At 37.0% G+C, this 21,900-nt stretch overlaps 1 protein-coding gene across 1 annotated transcript in view; it reads left to right on the top strand.

Annotated features, from left to right (window-relative positions):
- The first annotated feature begins 15,426 nt into the window (after positions 1-15,426).
- The window catches only part of Catsperb (catsper channel auxiliary subunit beta), a 135,284-nt gene continuing 128,810 nt past the window's right edge, over positions 15,427-21,900 (top strand). The window contains exons 1-2 of the mRNA XM_076847917.2: positions 15,427-15,505; positions 19,104-19,192. Of these exons, the coding sequence (XP_076704032.2) occupies positions 15,427-15,505; positions 19,104-19,192 (168 nt within the window). The remainder of the gene's footprint in view (positions 15,506-19,103; positions 19,193-21,900) is intronic.

Below are 21,900 nucleotides of genomic sequence, written 5' to 3' on the forward strand. Positions count from 1 at the left end.
TGAATTTTTAATGTGAAAATTCCTGTTTTAATATATTTAATTTAGATTGAAGTCATAATTTTCTCTGCTACATGGGTTTTGGAGTGTGTGTGTGTGTGTGTGTGTGTGTGTTATTTAGAAGAATATTTTCATCTGCTGACATTTTGATTCCCATATATGGTATTGTCTGCCATTTGTGTTCATTTTCAAATGTCTTTGTTCGTTTTTCCTGCTTGTTTGGCTTTTCATGTTTGTTTTTTGTTTGTCTATAGGTAAAGGACAGAATTCAACTTGGACAGAGTTCCCTTAACTCAAAAGCATCCTATTCCATTATTACAGTGAAGTTCAATTTTTAAGTTGATGAGATATTTGAAAGCTGGGTTGGTAATTTTCCAAGTTTATGTGCTGCAGTCTGGCTGGACACAATTCACGAGCCACTTGTCAAGCAGAAATGAACTTTATTTTTAGAAAACACACGCCGCACCACACGAGCTCTTCAGGAATTCCCTCAGAGTCCAACTGCCACCACCGGCTTCTGGAGAACCTCTCAACCCCCCACTCCTCCCGCTCTTGAGACTGATTGGCTGGGTCGCGTGGGTGGAGCCAAAAGAGTCCCCCAATGAGCAGCTCCGTGGTCTGAAAGGGCAGGGAAACAGCCCAATGAGCATCACCACAGAGGAGCCAATCAGCTGTAAGTTTGCTGGGGCCACTTCGGCTGTGGCTCTCAACATCTCCCCCTCTCTGTTTAATTAAACAACAAGCATGTGGCTTAGGGACCGTGCCTGCCTTAGGTTGTCCAATACTTTATATGGTCCTTACCTGTCACTGGATGAGCTGACCTCAAGGCGTCAGCCTCCTGTCTTAGGTTGGTACCATTGCAATTAGATCTTACCCGTCATTGTCTACCGGTCCAGCCTACAGCCACACCTGTAGATAGACCTTTGTACTAGTGTGGGGGGGTGAGGTTCTTTGCCTCACCTCTGTTGGCCTCCAAATTTTAGCTGAATGACCATCACAAGCAGAAGGGAGGAGGATACACCGGCTCCTTTTGGAAAAATTGTACCACCAATGACACCATCAGCAAAAATATCCGAGCACTACCACAAGTCGCTGTACCAACAGATAGTTCACAATGCATACAAGTGATGCAGTTCAGTGATAGCTATTGCAGAAGCTGTAGTTTGGTTTTAGCTTTGTCTTCATCGGCACTGGGATGAAGATAGGAATTCTGGCAATGATGGCTAAAGAAAAAATTATGTAACATTCCAGCAGGCACTAAAAGAAAGCAATTTTCTGAACAATTTACATTATCCTGAATAGAATTATTAAATATAATGAAAAGGAAAGGTGAAAGTAAACAAACAGATCTGTTAACCTCCTTTTTTGTTCACATATTAAAACAATCCTCAACACCTGTTTATCCAATTTAAATTAAACCATTTAAATCACGTGAATAAGAAAAAAAATATTTGGATCCATTTTTTCATGAGTGCTCATCATATATGATATATGGACATACGCACATACAAACATACAACCCAAAACACAAGTGTGCACAGATAATATAATACATACAACACATAACATAATAGTAAAGGCCTTGTAACTTTTTACAGGTGAAATCTCCATTGCAATGTTTAAAAACTCCATAGTCAAAAAATAGAACTGATCAACAAAACATTAACCTAGGTCTGTATGAACTCAAAAAACAAAATAGAACTTCATAATGTGGGAAAGGGCAATAATAAAATAGATATTGAGAAAAGCATCCTGGTTTCATTAGCCTCCAGGTGTGGGAGAACCACTGTCACAGATGTAAGGATACCAAACTGGAGTTCTGGATATCAGCTGTTATGGATTTGAGCCAAATCATCTTCTTTTTGGTCTGTAGAAATCACTTTAGTTAGTCTCTCTGGAATCCAAATTGGCTGCTGTTCTCCCTGTGGAAACACACAAACAGACCCCCGACTCCAGACAATCACTGGGTCAGGACCTTAGTTAATCTCTCTGGAATCCAAATAGGCTGCTGTTCTCCCTGTGGAAATACACAAAGAGAACCTCGACTCCAGACAATCACTGGGTCAGGACCTTTCCATTGTCCTGTTAGAATATCCTTCCAAAGTACCTTGGGCTAGTGTACATTTTTGGACACATACGCCTTTCCGTAGCACTAAGCCCTGATGAATCCAAATTTTAAAAGTTTAGAGTACAAAGGATTATTTTAAGTTTATCTTTGGGGGATATAGACCCCTTCCCAATTCCCTCTTTTTGCTTTAATAAGTACATTTTAATAGTTTGATGAGCTCTTTCAACTATGCCTTGTCCCTGTGGATTGTATGGGATTCCTGTTATATGAGTAATGCTAAATGATGAGCAAAATTGTTTAAAAGAGGTAGAAGTATAACCAGGGCCATTATCTGTTTTTAACTATTTTGGAACGCCTACAGTGGCAAAAATTTGTAAGCAATGAGCTATAATATCTTTAATTTTTTCTCCGGTATGAAGGGAGCCCATCAAAAATCTGGAAGAAGTATCAACTGTAACATGCAAATATTTTAATTTTCCAAATTCTGGCAAGTGTGTGATGTCCATCTGCCAAATATGATTAGGTATCAGTCCTCTAGGATTGACTCCAAGATTAATTTGTGGTAAAAAGGTCACACAATTTTGACATTGTTTTATTATTTGTCTACCTTGTTCCTTAGTTATTTTAAAATGCTTTTGTAAAGTATTAGCATTGACATGGAACCTTTTATGAAAATTTGTAGCTTCTTCTAGTGTAGAGAAAATATGTATGTCATGTGTAGTTTTATCTGCTAAATCATTGCCGAAACTAAGGGCTCCAGGCAATCCTGCATGTGCCCTGATATGTCCTTTAAAGAATGGATCTTTTCTGTCCCAGATTAGACTTTGTATAGTGGAAAACAAAGAGAAAACAATAGAGGAAGGGGAAATCCTACTAGCAACTTCAAGGGATACTATAGCATTAACTATATACTGACTATCAGAAAATAAATTAAATATAGAATCTTTAAACATCACAAAAGCTTGTAATACTGCATTAAGCTCTACCTTTTGAGCTGATTGTTTGGGTACTAAAAATGTAAAGTTTGATCAGGGGTAACTACTGCTGCTGTACCATTATTTGACCCATCAGTGAATATATATGGAGCATTCATGATAGGTGTTTTTCTTGTCATTTTTGGAAAAATTACGGGATACGATGATCAAAAAGACAACAAAGGATTAGATTGTAAGTAGTTATCAAATGAAACATTAGATTTTCACATGATTTTTGCCCAAGTATTTAACTCATTAGCTAACTCATCAATTTGGTCCATAGTATATAGAGTAATAATTTTATTGGGAGAAATTCCAAACACTCCCTTTGCTGCTTTTATTCCTTTGAGTATTAATTGTCCTACAGCCTCAGGATACCTAGTAAGAATAGTGTTAGGAGAATAAGATAAATGTATCCATAATAATGGACCTTCTTGCCAAAATACTCCTGTAGGAATATTTTTTGTTGGTAGTACAATAAATAATAAAGGCAAACTTATATCAATTCTATCCAAATGCATATTTTCCATATATGTTTCAATGATTTTTAATGCCTTTCTTGCTTCAGGCATTAACATTTGGGGTGAATTTGGATCTGATGGACCTTTTAGGATATCAAATAAAGGTCCCAACTCTCTTGTTGGTATGCCTAGATAAGGCCTTATCCAATTTATGTCTCCTAATAACTTTTGAAAGTCGTTAAGTGATTTGAGTTGATCTACTCGTATTTGAATTTTTGGTGGATGGACCATGGTTGAGGATAATAGAACTCCTAAATAATTAATTGGAAAATTTAATTGTACTTTATCTATTGCTATCTCTAGATTATAATTTTTAATAAGTTTGTAAGTGTGGCATAACATTCTAGCAATGTGTTTTTATCTTTGTGGGCTAATAATACATCATACATATAGTGAAATATTTGTAGTTCAGGATTTTGATTTCTAGTGGCTGGATTACTTTGTTAACATAAATTTGACACACAGTTGGGCAGTTAGCCATCCCTTGAGGGAGTACTTTCCATTCATACCTCTGATCAGGACCTTCATGATTCAGTACAGGGATAGTAAATGCAAAACGTGGACTATCCTCAGGATGAATTGGAATTGAAAAAAAACAATCTTTAATATCTATAACTAAAACATACCAGGTTTTTGGCAAAGCAGACAATTGGGAAATCCCCGATTGAGCAGGTCCCATAATAATCATCTCATTATTAATGGCTCTTAAATATTGCAATAATCTTCATTTACCAGATTTCTTTTTGATGACAAAAATGGGAGTATTATGGGGAGATATGGAAGGTTGTATATGTCCCTCCGCTAATTGTTGTTTGATCAGGTCATGGCTGCTTGTATCTTTTCTTTATTCAGGGGCCACTGAGGAACCCATTCTGGCCTTTCTGATTTCCATGTAATTTTTATTGCCTCAGTGACCCCTCCTGAAAACCCAATCCAAGTCTATCTGTTCCTTGATCTATTTGTATTGGTGCTATACTTTGTTGTTGTTCTCCTAATCTTTTTCCTTTCCTAAAACCTTGTCTAGCCATAATAGTGGACGCATTTGAATTGATGTTATTTGTTAATGTTAGTCCTAACTGATCTAGGACATCTGGTCCCCATAAATTTACAGGAAGATGAGCCAATACATATGGCTGTATAGTTCCTCCACATCCTTCAGGATCCTTCCAATCTAATACCATTGCACTTCTATGGGGATTAGTCGCCACTCCTAGGCCTCGAAGCGTTTGAGTGACTTGTTGTAATGGCCAATGTTTTGGCCATTCTTGACGAGAGATGATGCTAAGGTCTGCACCTGTATCCAGTAGCCCATTAAATTCATGTCCTTGAATATTTAGTTTTAGCATGGGACAAGAATCTAAATTTAAAGAAAGTATAGCCCAATCTACACCTTTGGAGCCTAATCCCCTGGAACCTCTTTCCACAGTACAATTGGAAAATTTATCATGTATGCTGGGTATTATTAATAACTGTGCTATTCTATCTCCTGGTGAAATTACTGATATACCCTTTGGAGAACTGGCTATAATTTTTTTTCACCTTCATAATCGGGATCAATTACCCCAGGACTTATCATAAGTCCTTTTAGAGTAGAACTGCGTCCTAACAATAAGCCTTTTCCTTGGGGAAGAGATCCTTTTACTCCTGTGGGAATGATTTGAACTCCCATCTCTGGAGTTAGTACTGCTCTGGCAGAGGCACAGATGTCCAATCCTGCACTTCCTCTGGTTTGTCTAGTGAGGGATCTAATGGATAATGTGTCCTGGGCACTACCCTGATGGTGTTGCTGGGTTCCTCCAGTGCCCCATATATTTGTGGTCTTGGGCCCCGGAACATTGGGCCACCCTGTCCGTTTTTTGGCAATGGAACCCGATGCCTTTCTCCATGATATCGTGGGTAAACACCTGATCCTTTTCTATTTTTTGATAATGGAGTACCCTCTATGGTGGTTTGAGAACGGCATTCATTAGCCCAATGTCTCCCTCTACGGCATCGTGGGCAAATACCCAGTATTCTACTCCTTTGATACCTAGTTTTGTTAAACCCTCCTTCTATGGGGCAATTCCTTTTAAAATGTCCTGTTTGTTCACAATTGTAGCATGTTCTTGGCCTGGCATATAAAGCCTATTGTACTGCAGCTGCCACGACTTGCTCTTGTTCATTAATGTCTCTACATAATTTAATATATGTGTTTAAATTTTCATGTTTCCATGGTCTAATGACTTCTCTGCACCAACGATTTGCTTGCCCATAAGCCAGTTGTTTTATTAATGGCATTGCTTGTTCTGTATTCCCAAAAACTCAGGTAGCTGTTTGAATAAGCCTATCTACAAATTCAGCGTAAGGTTCATTAGCTTCTTGTATTACCTTAGATAATTGACCTTGTAAACCTCCATGTCCTTGTAAAGTCTTCCATGCCCTAACCGCATCTATAGCAATTTGTAAGTATATGGCAGGATCATATGCAATTTGTTGCTGCTGACCCTCATAAGGTCCCTTTCCTAACAACATATCTAGATTTCTCTGAGGATATCCAGCTGCTGCATTTTGCCAAGCCATCTCCTTGCAAAATTCCTCATTGGCAACCTTCCATAACAGGTATTGTCCTCCATTTAGCACAGCTTTACACATACTAGTCCAATCTGCTGGCGTCATGTTCAAGTTGGTAACGGATTCGACCATGCTTACAGTGAAGGGTGCTTGAGGACCATAGGTTGTTACAGTCTCTTTTAGGTGCTTCACTGTTTTGAAATCTAAAGCATGGTGAATTCGCTGCCCTTCTGCCTGCTCAAATACAGGGCATGCTAATATTTGAGGTCCTGTCTCAGGATCCCATCTATCAATTATAGGAGTTGGGGGCCTCCCAGCATATGGAGGTGGAGCTGTTGGTTGGACACTTACGCCCTCTGGTGATAGAAAGGTGTTAGTATAGTCTCCTGTTGTAATTTTTCCCCTGATGGCTCTTTCTGCTCTAAACTTTATTCCCCTTTCTGACTATCTCAAGAGGCCTCCTCTTTTACTTGATGTAAGATGTCTTCTCCCAGACTAAGCAAACAAGATTGTACCAACGTCCATAATGGTAATGTGCCAACTGTCAGAGTTCCTGGGCTTTCCTTTTGTATCTTTTTAAAATCTTCACCATGATGGTTCCATTGTGATATATTTAACAACCCCTCTTTAATGAACCATGGGCTACACCTTTGTATCGTCTTAACGTATGCCCTAACTGTTCTTGATTTTACTGAGATGTCTCCTTCCTCTAGCACTTTACTTAACGCCCTTTCGGTTTGGTTTTTATTAATTTTTAATTCCATATTTCCGTGACGAAGATACCCCTCACTAAGATAATGCAAAACAAAACCAAGACAAAATGAAACAAAAATGGAACAAAAATTCATTATATCAGCCTTTCTATCCTCCTGAAATGTTCATCCGTCCTTTCTCCCTATCTGTTCCTCAGACGCAAATAGTTTTTCCTCAGATGTGAGCGGTTTGGCTTTCAGCATTTATGGTTCTTTATTTTTTTTGTAAAACTTTTAATTTCCATTATTTGCTTTCTTTGTTTTCTCTTCACCATCAAACATCTGAAAAACTCTTTCTTTTTGAAGGCAGCTTCCTCTTCTTTAGAATAGTGCCTTCTGGAACTGCACAGGGATTTTCTTTTTTTCTTTCTTCCTTTTAAATATTTTTGGTTGTAGATGAACACAATATCTTTAATTTATTTATATGTAGAGGATTGAACCCAGTGCCTCATATGGCTAGGCAAGTGCTCTACCAGTGAGCCACAACCCCATCCCATTGCACAGGGAATCACATTCTCTGTATTTCCCCCTGGAGAATACTATTAAGAAGGACTTACCCTGCAGTCATCCCAGTTGTACTCCAATCTCCACACAATCTATACCTGCCTTTCCTCTGCTGGGGACTCTGGAGTTGGTCCTTCAATTTTGTGTTATTTATTTAATTTTTGGTACTTCAGTTTTAGATGCTTATACTTTTTTCCTACTTATATGTAAATTTAAATTGTTAGTAATCTCTATCTTCTATGGGTTAAGTTACTTTTTAGAATATATGAAGAAATTCAGTTTTAGATACCACCATTTATTTCCCATAAAGTTGTAAGTGTTTATTAAAGAAAAGAAAAAAAAAGACTAGCCTAATTCTCCAAATTATGCCTTCTTAATACCACTTCCCAATAAAAGGAATCAGAATTACATAGAGAAATAACTGATTCTGTGTCTGGAACAGAAAGTATATAAAGTGAGCCTGGAATATCTCATTCTATAAGGAAAGAAGGAATCTATAGAAGATTGCAGAAGCCCTGGCAAAAGGACCCAGGAGCCCACATTGAGAGGAACATGCATATCAAAACTTGGATGCTTTGTGAAAGAACGAACAAGACTTGTCGACGGAGCAAATGCCCATTTATTGAGGAACAGCTCTGCATATTTATACAGCCAGGGGTGGTTTGACAGTTGGCATGGGGTGCTTTTTGATTAGAGGGTAAGGATCAGGTGAGCCAGCAGGGCTAGTCTGATTGGTGGGTTGCTGGGAGCCATCAGCCAAGTAGGTGTGACAATTTCCTTGCCAGCGTACTCCCATGCTGTCTAGTGGAAGGACTCTTGAAAGGTAACCTTGCTCAAGGACCAGGGCGGATCCGTGTTTAGGGTGTTCCCGGTTTAGGATAATAGGAGATTAGGGTGTTCCCCGTTTAGAATAGGGCATATCCTGCTGCCTGAGTTCCTCTTGAGTTCTTAGGGTCAGACAGTATATTTGGGGAAATCCACCTCCACTGGGCTTCTGTCTCCCAAATATACTGTCTGACCCTAAGAACTCAAGAGGAACTCAGGCAGCAGGATACGCCCTATTCTAAACGGGGAACACCCTAATCTCCTATTATCCTAAACCGGGAACACCCTAAACACGGATCCGCCCTGGTCCTTGAGCAAGGTCTCCTTTCAGGAGTCCTTCCACTAGACAGCATGGGAGTACGCTGGCAAGGAAATTGTCATACCTACTTGGCTGATGGCTCCCAGCAGTGGGTAGGATCAGGTGAACTAGCAGGGCTCTGATTGGTGGGTAAGGATCATGTGAACCAGCAGGGCTCACCATTGGACGGCTCTTCTTGGGGGATGGGGAAGTTAGTCTTTGGAGCCGGGGCGACTCCCAACACTTTGGGCATTAAAAAAGATGACAACTGTAATGACAGAAACACATGAATCATATTTACATTGAAATGTATGTAATTATACATACATTTATACATACATCATTTATACATACATTATGTATGTATTTATACATACATAATAAAATCTGAACCTTGTAATGCATTCTGTTGTCATAAATAACATATTAAAATTTTAAAACCCTGAACCTTATCGATTGCTTTTATGAAGTAGGTAGAGAACCAATTCTTTATTTTCAAACTTGGTAAATGAAGTAAGAGAATGAACTGTTTCTTTTGTTTTCCCTTAAGTATTGTACCTCTGGGTAACCAAATTATTGATGAAGGAAATTATTTTTTATAGAAATATTCAGGTACTCTATTATGTTTGCACATGGATAAAATCATCTAAGGACACATTTCCAGAACATTTGCATTGTATAAAGTGATGCATTACTGTATATCAACCTATGGCAAAATATGAACCTTATTGGATTCTGATTCATAAAACATTAAAAAGAAATTTAAGAATGAGATAACTGAGGACATATAAACAGTTGCTAGGTAGAAATCCAGTAATCATTAGTATTTGCAGGCAGGAAATGTAATTGTGGTTTTCTTTCATTTTTATAAATTCATTTTCTCTTAGAAACGCATACTGAAATACATGCAGATGTCTAGTATATCTTCAAAATAATCCTGGAGAAGAGTGAGTGGGTAAAATATAGATGAAACAATAGATATCAAGAAAGTCTACAGTTCTCTTTACTTTTTTCTAATGTTTTGAAACATCCCATAATAAAAAGTTTTATTTTTTTAAAACTGGGAGTAATGTTAATCTGGAATGATTAAAGCATCCTTATTATTTTATTCTTTGAACTTTTGAGTCTTTAAAATTTTTAACATAAAAAGGATGAGAAAAATATGTCTCTTGAGAGGGACAAACTTTGAAACTATAAAGCAACAAAAATAACCAGAAAGGAAAATACTTGGGGCTGGGGATATAGCTCAGTTGTAGGGCAGTTGCCACGCATCTGTAAGGCCCTGGATTTTGTCCTCCACACCAAAAAAGAAAAGAAAGAAAGGAAAATACTTAAAAATTTTTATGGCATCAGATTGGAATTTCTGTATCCCCAAAACCATTATAAAACAATCTAGTTAAATAACAATTGGGTTAAATAAATACTACAAGGGGCTTTTCACAGGCAAAACACCAAATTTCCAGTAGAAAATGGTCAGAAACATGTCTAGATAATTCATAGAAAAAAATGGTTAACAGGCATATTTTTAAATGTTTAATATTCAATAAAATGAGGTACTTTTATGTATCAAATTATTAAAGATTATATGTAGTTTCTTTAAGATTATATGTAATTTTCATTGCTGAATTTCTGGAAAGCAATTTGTCAATATGTGAAGTACAAGTCTTATTAAACATGTTCATATCCTAAAGAAATATTTTTAAATTCAGGGAAAGATTTTTGCTCAGGATCACCATTGCCATGTTATCCATAATAGGAAAACCCTAAAAACAGCAGAACGTCTTATGTTTAAGTAAATTGTATATAGTCACTTTAGATATGTAACTAAGGAAACTTTTGGAAAAAACACTTGAGTTACATGGGGAAATGATCAGAATAACAATGACTGAAAGAATTATGTGAATCTATAAATTGAATGATTCTACGTGTAATATATAAATGCATAGGGAACAGACACAAGGAATATGTCAAGATGTTATTGTCACCGGAGACTGGACTGCAGTGCTTGGTGCTCCATAACAATTTGGAGTCAGATTGGTAGGAATTAACTTTTATTCAAAGCCAGCTTTGAAGAAAGCTGGAAGAAATAGTTTGTTTCAAAATTTCCTTCTGTGAGAGATTATGAGACTTTGAGAGCAAGGGAAACTTTTGCAAAAGAAGAGGTGGCAAAATGGGACAAAAGTCAGGAAACGTACCTATGCTGATAGAGTTAGCTTTTGTTAGAGAGGCCAGGGAAAGGGCCATAGCCATTCTCTGCTACCTTGATGTCCCTCAGGCCAGGTGGGCAACCCCTCATCCTTTACTCTCAGCATGAGCAAGTTTCTCTCAATCTTAAAGGGTACCCCAACTTCAGTCTGTTTCATTATCAGTTATTAGACATGGTTGTTGATTTATGTGTAATTAATTTGTCTATACTTGTTTGTATTTTTCAAGTTTTAGATATTGAACTTTTACAGTCAGGACAAAATTATTTTAAAAAGAAAGTCATTCTTTCAATCAGATCCTCTCCTTGTCCCCAAACCTCCTGACTAGATGCCTAAAGGATGATGTGTTTGTCAAGGGGAAGGCTTCATTCACCTCTCATCCCATTGTTACAGATAAATTACCTAGTGTGGGAGTACCCTGGGTGCTCATTCACATCAAAGTGTAATTCATGTAATAGCCTAAAAGCAAATCCTTTCCTCTTACAAGGGAAGAAATGTCTTATCAGAGCAAACGAGAAAGGAAAAACAAATGAAAGATTGCTGGGGAAAAGAAGCTCAGTGTTACCTGCTTCATAGTTTTCTTTAGGGCTATCAATCTGTACCTTCAGCCTCACTGAGACATTTCTATTCTGACACGGTGTAGGGAAACATCTTATCACTGTGTTGCCATAGGGACCAAAAACTACAACTTGCTGCCATGCAAAAGCCTTTAGCACCTTCTCTAGCAGGAAATAGACAACCAGAAAAGACAGCCCCAAATTTCCAGGAACTGAGCCTTTATTAAGAGAGAGATTTTGTTATCTTCTGAACACATTATTTTAGATTCAGGGGAACTTTCTTTAGGTTAAGATCCCCAGAAAAGGGTTGGGAACATAGTTCAGTGGTAGAGTTACCTAGTATGGATGAAGCCCTGGGGTCTATCCCCAGTGCTGGGGATGGGGGCAGGGGTAGAAGTGGCAGGGGATCACGAGAAAAGGTGACAAAGTAATTCTTACACAGGCTCTTGCAGGAATAAGTTAAACTGGACAGCTGTTATGTTTGGTGACATGAGTGTGAAGGAGGCCTCATGTGATTATGTGAAGGGACTTCTGATGTAGAGCATTAGTATAAACCAGGCTTTTTAAAAATCATAGTTATCAAGAGGGTTTGTCAGCCTTTATGGCCAACCATTCATGACTAGTCCAGGCACTTAGGAAGTCAAAAAGTTCCATCTCAGCACACTGTCAAAGGCAGTATAAACAGCCACATAAAGGATATCCACACAACCATGAATAATGAGGACAAATTGGCCTATCATTGGGTCTTACTGTTTCCCATACTTACACAGGTCTTTACTATCTTTGTGATCTGTGTATTTACACATGTTTTTTACCTGTCATTAAGGTCATCTCTCTCTTTTAGGTCCCATTTGAGATTCAGTTATGAACTCTCTTTGGCAGGTTACTCTCTTTTAAGTCTCTTACATGTACTTGGCATCACGGTTTTGCAGTTGTGCTTTCCCGGGGCACTTGATAATCACCGACGGTTGAAATGTTTTGTAGACAGCCACACATAGGTTTCTGAACCTTCCGAGATTGATGTTCTATTAAGCATGATAAGTTTGGAAAAACTCCACTTCTCATATATTTTTAAACAAAATGACCTTTGATGCTCTGAAGGAGGAAGTAAGTTGGATATTCTAACTGCCTGTCCTTCTAAGCATGCATTTGTACTTGGTAGGTTCTGATTGGCTGTTATCAGAGTAAAGTAGACTGTTAAACCAGTCAACTGTGAAAACTTAACATTTATATATTGGGTTTTCCTTCTTGATCTATATGGAAGGAAATTTGAGCAAAATATAAAAACAAAAAGGGCAATTAGTTGGGCATCCATGAGAGGTAATTATAGAAACAAATATTAAAGTAAGAACCCTACTACAATATATATTTACACAGAACAGTGTGATGAGGATTAAGAAGTTGCTGCAGCATATAAAGGTATGAATTCAGAGGTAATATTTATCAACTATTATTCCGTGTAAAGTAACTGTCAGAGATTTTTGTCAATTCTCACACCACTACTATGAAGTGGCTACTATATCATTTTACCCAGTAGAAAGTGAATTCAAAGAAGAACTTACTAAAGGTCAGACATTTCAGTGGACAGAACACATCTCAAGCTAAAGTCTGTGTGTTTTCTCCAACCATGAATGACTGTTGAAAGAATGAAGTACCAAATTGTGAAAAGCTGTAATGGTGAAGAAAAAAAACAAGAAGACTGAGACTGATGGATGTATAGATGTGCAGATTAATGGTACACAAATTTAGCAGTTTTTGTGATAGGTTAAATCTAATCATATACTCAATGTCTTTTAGTTTTTAAATATTTATTTTGTGGCATGTTTGTATGCTGACTACATCTATTAAATCCAGAAACTTTGCTTCTAAACCCATCTCTGTCATCAGTTACTAATGAGCTTTGATTGTGTTTACTTAATCTGCCATGTATCAACCCTAAAGTGCATTCCATCTCTAAATTAAAAGTATAAATAATTACAGGCTTAATCACTACAATAAAGGCATATTGAGCTAGTAGCCCAGCCACAGAGAGCCCAGAGATCACTTCTGCTCTCTTTCCCTTGAATTAATTCTCAGATTTCCTTCTCTTTATGAAAATTAAGTCTTTCAAAGTAAGATTTTAGATCTTTGGTCAAAAGTAGATACCACCAAATCCAACCAAATGAAATTTAGAGATTTTATACGTAGTTGAGAAAACAGAAATAGAAGAACTTTGATGATAACTTAATAATAGGCCATCCAAACTGTAAACCTGAAGCATAATACATTTCAGTCAAAGAGATGAGAAAAACTCACAGGTTTTCTAATAATGACATTGTACTTTTCAAATTGAATGTTTGGGGAGGTAATGCAAGGTTTTTCTGGTAAGAGAACACTATTTTCAAGTTTTAACTCTGATAAGATCTTCATTTAATGTTCATTCTTATACCAAAAATGTAATTGAGCATAGTACCATGCTGATATAGTTTTAATATACTGTTTCTGCTTACATTATGTAACAAATTGTTTTCTCAGATGACTGAAAAATGCACTTTTAAAAAGTTGTCCCCTGACAGTGTGGTAAGGATGATAAATTTAAAAATCTAATGCTTGAGCTTTCTGTCATCAATTAAATATATTTAGTCAAGCAAGACAATTTTGAAGGAGGGGAAAAAACAATAAAATTTATTTTATTCAGCAGTATCAGGAACTGAACAGGCTCTGAGATTTCACTGTACTTAAAGTTGGCTTGTTAGTCTGAACCTGTTTTCTGCGATGCTAGCAAAAGGCAAAGACTCCTCCGTCAAAGACTCTAGGTGCAGTGGCCCATGCCTGTAATCCCAGTGGCTGCGGAGGCTAAGGCAGGCGGATCCTAAGTTCAAAGCTAGCCTCAGCAACCTAGTGAGGATCTAAGCAACTTAGTGAGACCCTGTCTCAAAATAAAAAATAAAAAGAACTGGAGATGTGGTTCAGTGGTTAAGCACCTCTGGGTTCAATTTCTGGTACCAAAAAAAAAAAAAAAAAAAAAAAAGGTTAAAAAAACCAAACAAACTTTATTACTCATAGCAAGAGCAGTAGCCAGTATCAGCCTGAAGCTCATTCCAGATCCATGGCCCTCCTAAGTCCCATAGACATAAGTAATATCCATCATGGATGCTATATTAGTTTGCTAAGGCTACCATAGCAAGATCGTAAATTAGGTGGCTTAAACAACAGAAATGTGTTTTGTTTTGTTTTGTTTTTTCAGTTACATGTGCTAAAAGTCTAAGATCAAGTTGTTGGCAGGGTTGGTTTCTTCTAAAGGCCAGGATGGAAGAATCTGTTCCATGCCTCTCTCTGTGGCTTGATCTTCTCCCTGTCTTTGCTTCATCTTCCCTCTGTGTCCACACCCAAATTTCCTTTTCTTATAGGGTCACCAGTCATATTAGATTAGAGGTTCCCCTAAGGACCTCATTTTAACTTAATCACCTCTTTAAAGACTTTGTTTCCAAACATGATCTCATACTGAGATGCTAGGGGTTAGGACTTCAACATAGAAATTTTGAGGGTAAACTGTTCAGCCCATAGTAGAAGCTTACATGTGTAGTGAGGTGCACTGCAGGAGAGGAACACTGGAATTAGGAGATTCATCATGGAGACAAGCCTGCTGTGGTCCAGGGGTGCCTTACCCCACCCGGCAAGTCTATTTCCTGCAAATACGATCCTGAGAAAGGGCATGGAAAAAGAGTGGTCTGGACCTTTCATTCTTAGTATTCTCAACAAGAATGAACAGTGATGCTCAGGACCATCTAGACTGCCTCACCCAAAAGTAATACAATCAAAATATTACATTAAGTAACAGCTATTTTATCCTACGGTTATCTATATAGAAGAAGAACCTGGGCCATCTCTTTTTCTAGTTTGCAATATCTTTAATAGCAATCATGGAATGAATTTAGAATTTAGTTAACTGTTATACTGTCTGTTATTTTTGTTTTGTTTTGAAGTGCTGGGGATCCAATCCAAGGGTTTGCTCATGATAGACAAGCTCTCTACCACCAAGCTATACCCCAGGCTCTCTTTGCTGTTGTCACATTATGGGAAATATTTTTAACTTAAAGAGATGATTTCTTTACTACTTTATAGTTCTTTATTTCAAAAAGAACTCAAACATTTCAGAGGAACTGAATTAAAAATAATTATTATTTATTCCAACAGATGGAATTGTCACTTATATATGTTATAATTTTGCTTCTGAACATGTTTGAATTTTCATCAGGAATAGTATACAATAAAGGTAAGTGACAGATTCTATTATCCTTTATCTCCTTCTGAGAAGTTCTCATTTATATCCCTTCCCCATTTGTAATTAAAATGTTTTTCTTTTAGTATTTCCTCATTACCTGATCTTCCAATTGTTTCCAGGCATTATCTATGTTACTGTGGTCTAGATGTTTCTAATAACATCATTGTGAACTATTTTACTAAATTGTGTACATGAAGACTTTTCTCTTACTATAGTATTTCATCATTTATAAGTCATAGAATATTTAACATTTAAAGAGAATTTTACATTTGTAAAATTTTAGCTACTCAAACATTTTAAAATTCTTTTCTCCATGAATGGTTGTAGGTAATATGAATTATACACTGAGTTAACTGGCTACTAAACTGATATTGAGGAGAATTTTCTGAAGATTGACTTAATTAACAGGACTTTTATGGCAGAAAAACTTTGTAAAAGAACAAGAAGAAATAAGATAAATCTATTTTAATTTGTGCAATATTTTTTAATTCTCTGCAACATCCTGCTGTAGGTCCTGGAATGTAAGAGGTGCTCCAAAGGCCATTGTTGACTAAATGGATGGATAGAAGGATTCAGATTTTCTCCTATTCACAGATGTGTTGCAGAACTGAAAGAGTTCTGGGATGACCCCAGTTTGAATTCCCATAATGTGCTAGAGAATAGAACACATACATGCATGTGACCCAAGATGGAACAGCCACAGAGATATTTCAGAGAAGGAAGTGGTTACTTTCAGCTGTGGGAAAGGGGGTTGTCAAGGAAGACTTTGTACAAAAGAGGGAAAACTATCAATGTCCTTAAAATGGGTAATATTTGGATATAAACCTATGGGGAAGAGTATTCTCCAAAGACATGAGAGTATGTGGTAAACAATGTTATAAAGGTAGGAAGTCCCATTATATGGGGAGGGAGCAGTAAATACTTCCATTTGACTAGAAAGAGGGATAGAAGTAAACTATTCTGGAAAGACAATGGCTGGCATGCATCATAGAGGTGCTCAATGCCAGGCTAAGGAATTTGGGCTTTAATCTACAATCATTGGGAAGCTATTTAAGATTACTGGATTGGAGACATGGCATATCATAGCTATAGTTTAGATATTAGACAGAATAGAGGGGGAAAGATTTTCTCTACCCTGTAAGGTTCTGTGACTGGGGTCTATGAGTTGAACTAGCAAAAGACAGATTAACAGGAGGAAAAGCATACAAATTTTGTTTCTGTTAATCTTCTTTATATGGTATGGAGGACTTCATAGAAAGAAGTGAGAACCTAAAGAAGCAGTTAGACCCAGGGGCCTATATACCAGTTCAACAAAGAGCAATAAATTCGAGAGATATGACAAGACAAAGGAAAAAAAGGTTTGGACTGGGGTGGTAATGTGGGAAGTTACTGGGAAATATAGGGGGAAATAATAGAAGATAGTGAATTTAGTTAAGTTTGTTTGCATAGACTCATCTCAGTGGTAGGAAATGTACAGGTAGGCACATTACTCCTGGTAAATTTATGTCCTGGTTTTAGGTACAAAGCAGGGCTCATTGTTTCTCAATTGTCTTCAGCATGAAATAACCAATATGCCAAAGTGGCTTATGTTGGAGGCAGCATTTTCTTATGCTCTACAGCAGCAATATGTAAATGGATTGGTGGAGAGAGATGGGTGATGTTTTGCTGCTTCAAATGACGTTTTTGAACTTCATTGCTGTAAATGTAACTGTGAATAGAGCAATAAATTAATTTCATAAATGGCCATGTTTCTTTAAATTTGTCCCCAAGTGGATCGCTTATTCTATACGCAGCAGATATCCCCTCAGTGATTGCACTTATATGGTTTCCCTTAGGGTCATGATTTATGTTAAAGAAGTCATATGTTTAAAATGTCATTGACACATCTTTCCTTTAGAGGCTCACACAACATAATTATTTCTTGCATCTTATTATTAAAACAGAATCTAGAATTTATAACCTGAGAATTTCTAGGCAAAGGTACAGAATTTGGGAATTGCATCTGTCTCTTATTATAATCTCTCCTATGGTTTTCCCTGCCTCCTCTTTTACCACCCAAGCTCAAAGGAGCCTTATTATTTACAAAATAATACAAAAGTACAGAGGGACAATTGATTAATTTCATTGAGGCAAGTGTTAGAAAAATTTCTGTTTGCACTAGACCTCAAAATGAGTTAAAAATCTGAGGCAGAGGATCCCATGAGCATTTAAGAGGAACTAGGGGATAGATTTCGTACAAGAGAGTCGGAAAGGGGGCTTGGCTGTTGAACGATTGTCTAGCAGAATAGAGGGTGACCCTTAGAGGCAGAAACACCTTGCTTCCAGTGTGACTTGCTGTTTGTTAGATTTGTGACCCTTGAAATCATTCTTCAAGTTCCTCTTTGTCAAAGAGGAGACAGTGATGTGGGTTGTGCAAAGTATTGAGGGAATGTCATAACACGACATGTAACCGTGGTGGCTGGCTCAAAGTAAGGTATTCAAAGGAATATTTGCCTATCTTTATTCCACATGAGGAGTTTATACATTAGATAATAGAGTATTCATGAAGATTTAAAATCAGAGGAGTGATTTAGGCTATAGAGACCAAATTTTAGCTTTAAAGAAATGGGTCTGGTAACACAGTCAAGAATGGGTAAAGTGAAGGAATGTATGAGCTGAAAGTTTTTGAAAACTGTTTAACATTATGGCCCCTAGGAGCTGGGGATGTGGCTCAAGCGGTAGCGTGCTTGCCTGGCATGCGAGCGGCCTGGGTTGGATCCTCAGTACCACATACAAAGATGTTGTATCCGCCGAAAACTAAAAAAATAAAAATTAAAAAATTCTCTCTCTCTCTCTCTCTCTCTCTCTCTCTCTCTCTCTCTTTAAAACAAACAAACAAAAAAAAAAAACCACACATTATGGCCCCTAGATGTATTTTAAGCCATATCTGTGGTACTTTGTGACGAGTGGCCAATATGAAACATTCACTTATCTTTTGCCCCAGCAAACTGTGGTTGTACAAAACTCCCAACTAACCATCTCCTTCTCACCAAACCATCTCCTGTCCTCTCTACCAAATTATCTCTTGTCCTTTTTTTAAGCAGACTGTGAATTTATGGCCTAAATGGCAGGGCTACATCTTAATTTTTTTAGTGTATCTGTGAATGCATCTTTCCCCAGACTCAAAGTAAGAAGAAGGGTCCTCCATCCAAAACCTGCATGTAGTAATTCTCTGACACAACACCACTGTCTCTCCAGGCTCTAATTCCTGACCCTTTTATATCCTCCCAAGGATAAGGGGCCAAAAAGTCAAGAACTGGCTTTTGACTGCCTCCAAAAATTTTGCATCATAGTCAAGCTTCTGATATATTCTATCTTGGCACTTCAGCCAAACCTTCCACTTTATCAGCCCTGATCTGATAACTTTGAAAAGAAAAAAAAAAGTGGAAGATTTGGGCTTTTTCTAGAGAAAAGTGAATTTAAAATATACAATTATAATCTTAGTAAGAAAAATAGTAAGTTCTTAAAATATTCCACTTTGTCAGTTTGAAAAAAACTTTTCATGGAAATTCTTTTGTAAGCTAAAATACATGATTTTTCTTTTATTTAGGTGATACAGAGAGACGTTTTGCTTGTTCTAGCCAAGGATACCCCAAAGAGAATGAAATAATCAAGTTGTTTCTTTCCACAGAAAACTTGGTAAAGACCACTAATAGCCTGTATTAAAACCCTTCGTATTCCTTTTAAGTCCATGTGTAAAACCAATAGCAGTACTCTTCAAACACCCTCTACTTGAGAAACAGAAATACTATATAATTGTTTCTATCCTTTTTTCCATGTTCAATTGGATCTGGTAAAATTTTCACTCAACCATTGTGCATCCTGGGTGGTTCTGTTTGGTGGTGGTGGTTGTTATTTTTAAATAATGCTTCTTCCCTCCCTTCTTAATTTTAAGATCAGCTGTAACAATCTTCATTTTTTATGGAGCTGATTTATTATTTTGAAGTTTCACAAATGTGGCCTGTTAGAGAAAGAAAATACCCTCACATGACCCTGGGAAAGAACCTTTTCCTTGTATAACAAATACCACATTGTAGTTGTCACTTTGGGTAAGGGATGAGATGATCCTTTGACTCAAATAATGGGGATTTAAAAAAAACAACAACAACAAAATAAAATAAAGCATAGTATTAAGAAATCCATGCAGCAAATAAATACTAACAAAAGCAAATTATTTTTAAAAATGCATAGTTTGTCTAAAAATCTATGATAAATACAATAAAGATGAAGAAAAGCATTCTGTAAACACAAATACATTTATCCCTAAGTCTGCTTTAAATTAGACCACAGTTCCTTCTTGACATGCCAAATTTATATTTAAGTTTTATACTTAAGACTCTTGTGAAGTGCATGCCCTTTGAGTCAAAAGTGTCTTTCTTATTTGTGATTATATATTATGGAAAAGGTTTAGGCATTAGAGGAAGACAAATTTACAAAGCTGGGTTGTGGTCTGTGTGCCCTTGGAGCAGGTTATCTTAACTTTTCTGACTTTTTTTTTTTCTTGACAGCTTTTTTTTTTTTCCTTAAAGAAATACAACATACTTTTTGAATAGTTGGGCATAGTAGTTCTACTAATGGCATTATTAGAAATGATAGCTAACATTTATAAAGCCTTTCCTCAGGAAGTCTAATTAACCAAAAAAGTGTTTATATGTTTATAAAGTATTTATATGTATCAGGCATTTTTCAAAATGTTTAATGTTCATTCTGAAATTTGGTCTTCACATTTGATTTTCCTTGAGGTGAGAAAATGCTACTGTTCTTGCCCCTGATGACTCTGTTAAAAAAAAAAAAAATCACACTTCCCTCCTGCACTCATGCACTCCCAAGCTCCCTTCCCTACTTCATTCTTATAATTGGTTCTTTATTTGACTTGTCCCCACCCCTCCAGCCTTCTACTACTTCACCCATCACTCCATCCATCCAGTTTGTCTCCCTGCTACCCATTAACATGTAAATTCCATGATAACAGGAATTTTTGTGTTTCAGGTTTTGTTTTACTTCTATTATTCCCAGTAACACCGCCCTCATAGTTGGGGCTTAGTAGACATTTTTGAAATAAATACGTTTGCCCATTTTTTAGCTAGGGAAACTAAAATTCAAATAGAGAACTTGCCCAAAGTGTTCTCAACTACTAGGGGATCAGAGATAAAGCTCTTAGTATCCATCTCATTTAAGTTTTTTGGTAAAATTCATCATTCATAACTGCTGCATTTTCACATTCCCTTATAAAATTGGGAAATAGTCAATGAAAATGCTATAAGATGAACTTTGCTTTTTACATTTGCTTCCTTTTTTATTTTGATGCAAAATGACTTTAATAACACCATATTTACTACTGTGATGGCAAAACCAGGCCTGGTTGTAAAGTGAAATTATAAGAATGTTATAGTGAAAAATTGGTGTCTGCGGAAAGAGTTAGCTCCCCTCCTTTTCTGTCAGCCTTTCCTCAGGAAGTCTAATTAACCAAAGCCCCTACCTTTTGGATTGTAAATAAATACCCCTAGGAGTCTTGACTACTCCCTTTTGAGTATAAACACCCAGTCGGAGCCTTCAGAAAAAAAAATAATAATAATAAAATAAGTCTTTATGTTGGCCAAGTGCAGTGGTGCACACCTAGAATCCCAGCAACTGGGGAGACTGAGACAGGAGGATCGAAAGTTCAAAGACAGCCTTGGCAACTTAGCGAGATCCTAAGCAACTTAGTGAAACCCTGTCTCAAAATACAAAATAAAAAGGGCTGGGGAGGTAGTTCGGTGGTAGACTGCCCCTGTGTTCAATCCCCAGTACCAAAACATAAAAATACAAATACATCTTTAGCTAACTGATATTTGAATTACATTTATTGGACATTTGACTGAACAGAAATAAATGCTACCCTGATAAATAACAACAATAGCAAAGAAAGAAACAAGGCTAGAGATTTATGGACAGTTTCCCCCTTAAAAACACTTCTCTCTAGAACCTCCACTACCACACACCCCTTCCCTGCATGCTCATGGCCTTCTATCATGTAGGGTAGAAATTTTATGGCACTGGATAGACTATAAATATTGTGAGAAGCTGTGGGTGGAGCTCAGGATTTGGAATTTGATCTCTGGCCTGCGGTAGTTCTCCCATCCTCCAATTGGCCGCTTCTTGTTTCCCACAGCACTACATGTGAGAGCCTGCAGTTTTGATTTTATGTTTATTAAGTGTGAAAACTTTCTTCCCATTTTTATGGCAGAAAATATTATAGTAAGAATGAATTAAAGCTTATGACACATATTATTACTGAATTCTGAAGATAAATGTTTTAAAACACAAGTTTAAAAATAGATTTTTTTAGCTAAAAATGGGAATTACTA

The sequence above is a fragment of the Callospermophilus lateralis genome, chromosome 3 (assembly GCF_048772815.1).
Source record: "Callospermophilus lateralis isolate mCalLat2 chromosome 3, mCalLat2.hap1, whole genome shotgun sequence".
Lineage (NCBI taxonomy): Eukaryota > Metazoa > Chordata > Mammalia > Rodentia > Sciuridae > Callospermophilus > Callospermophilus lateralis.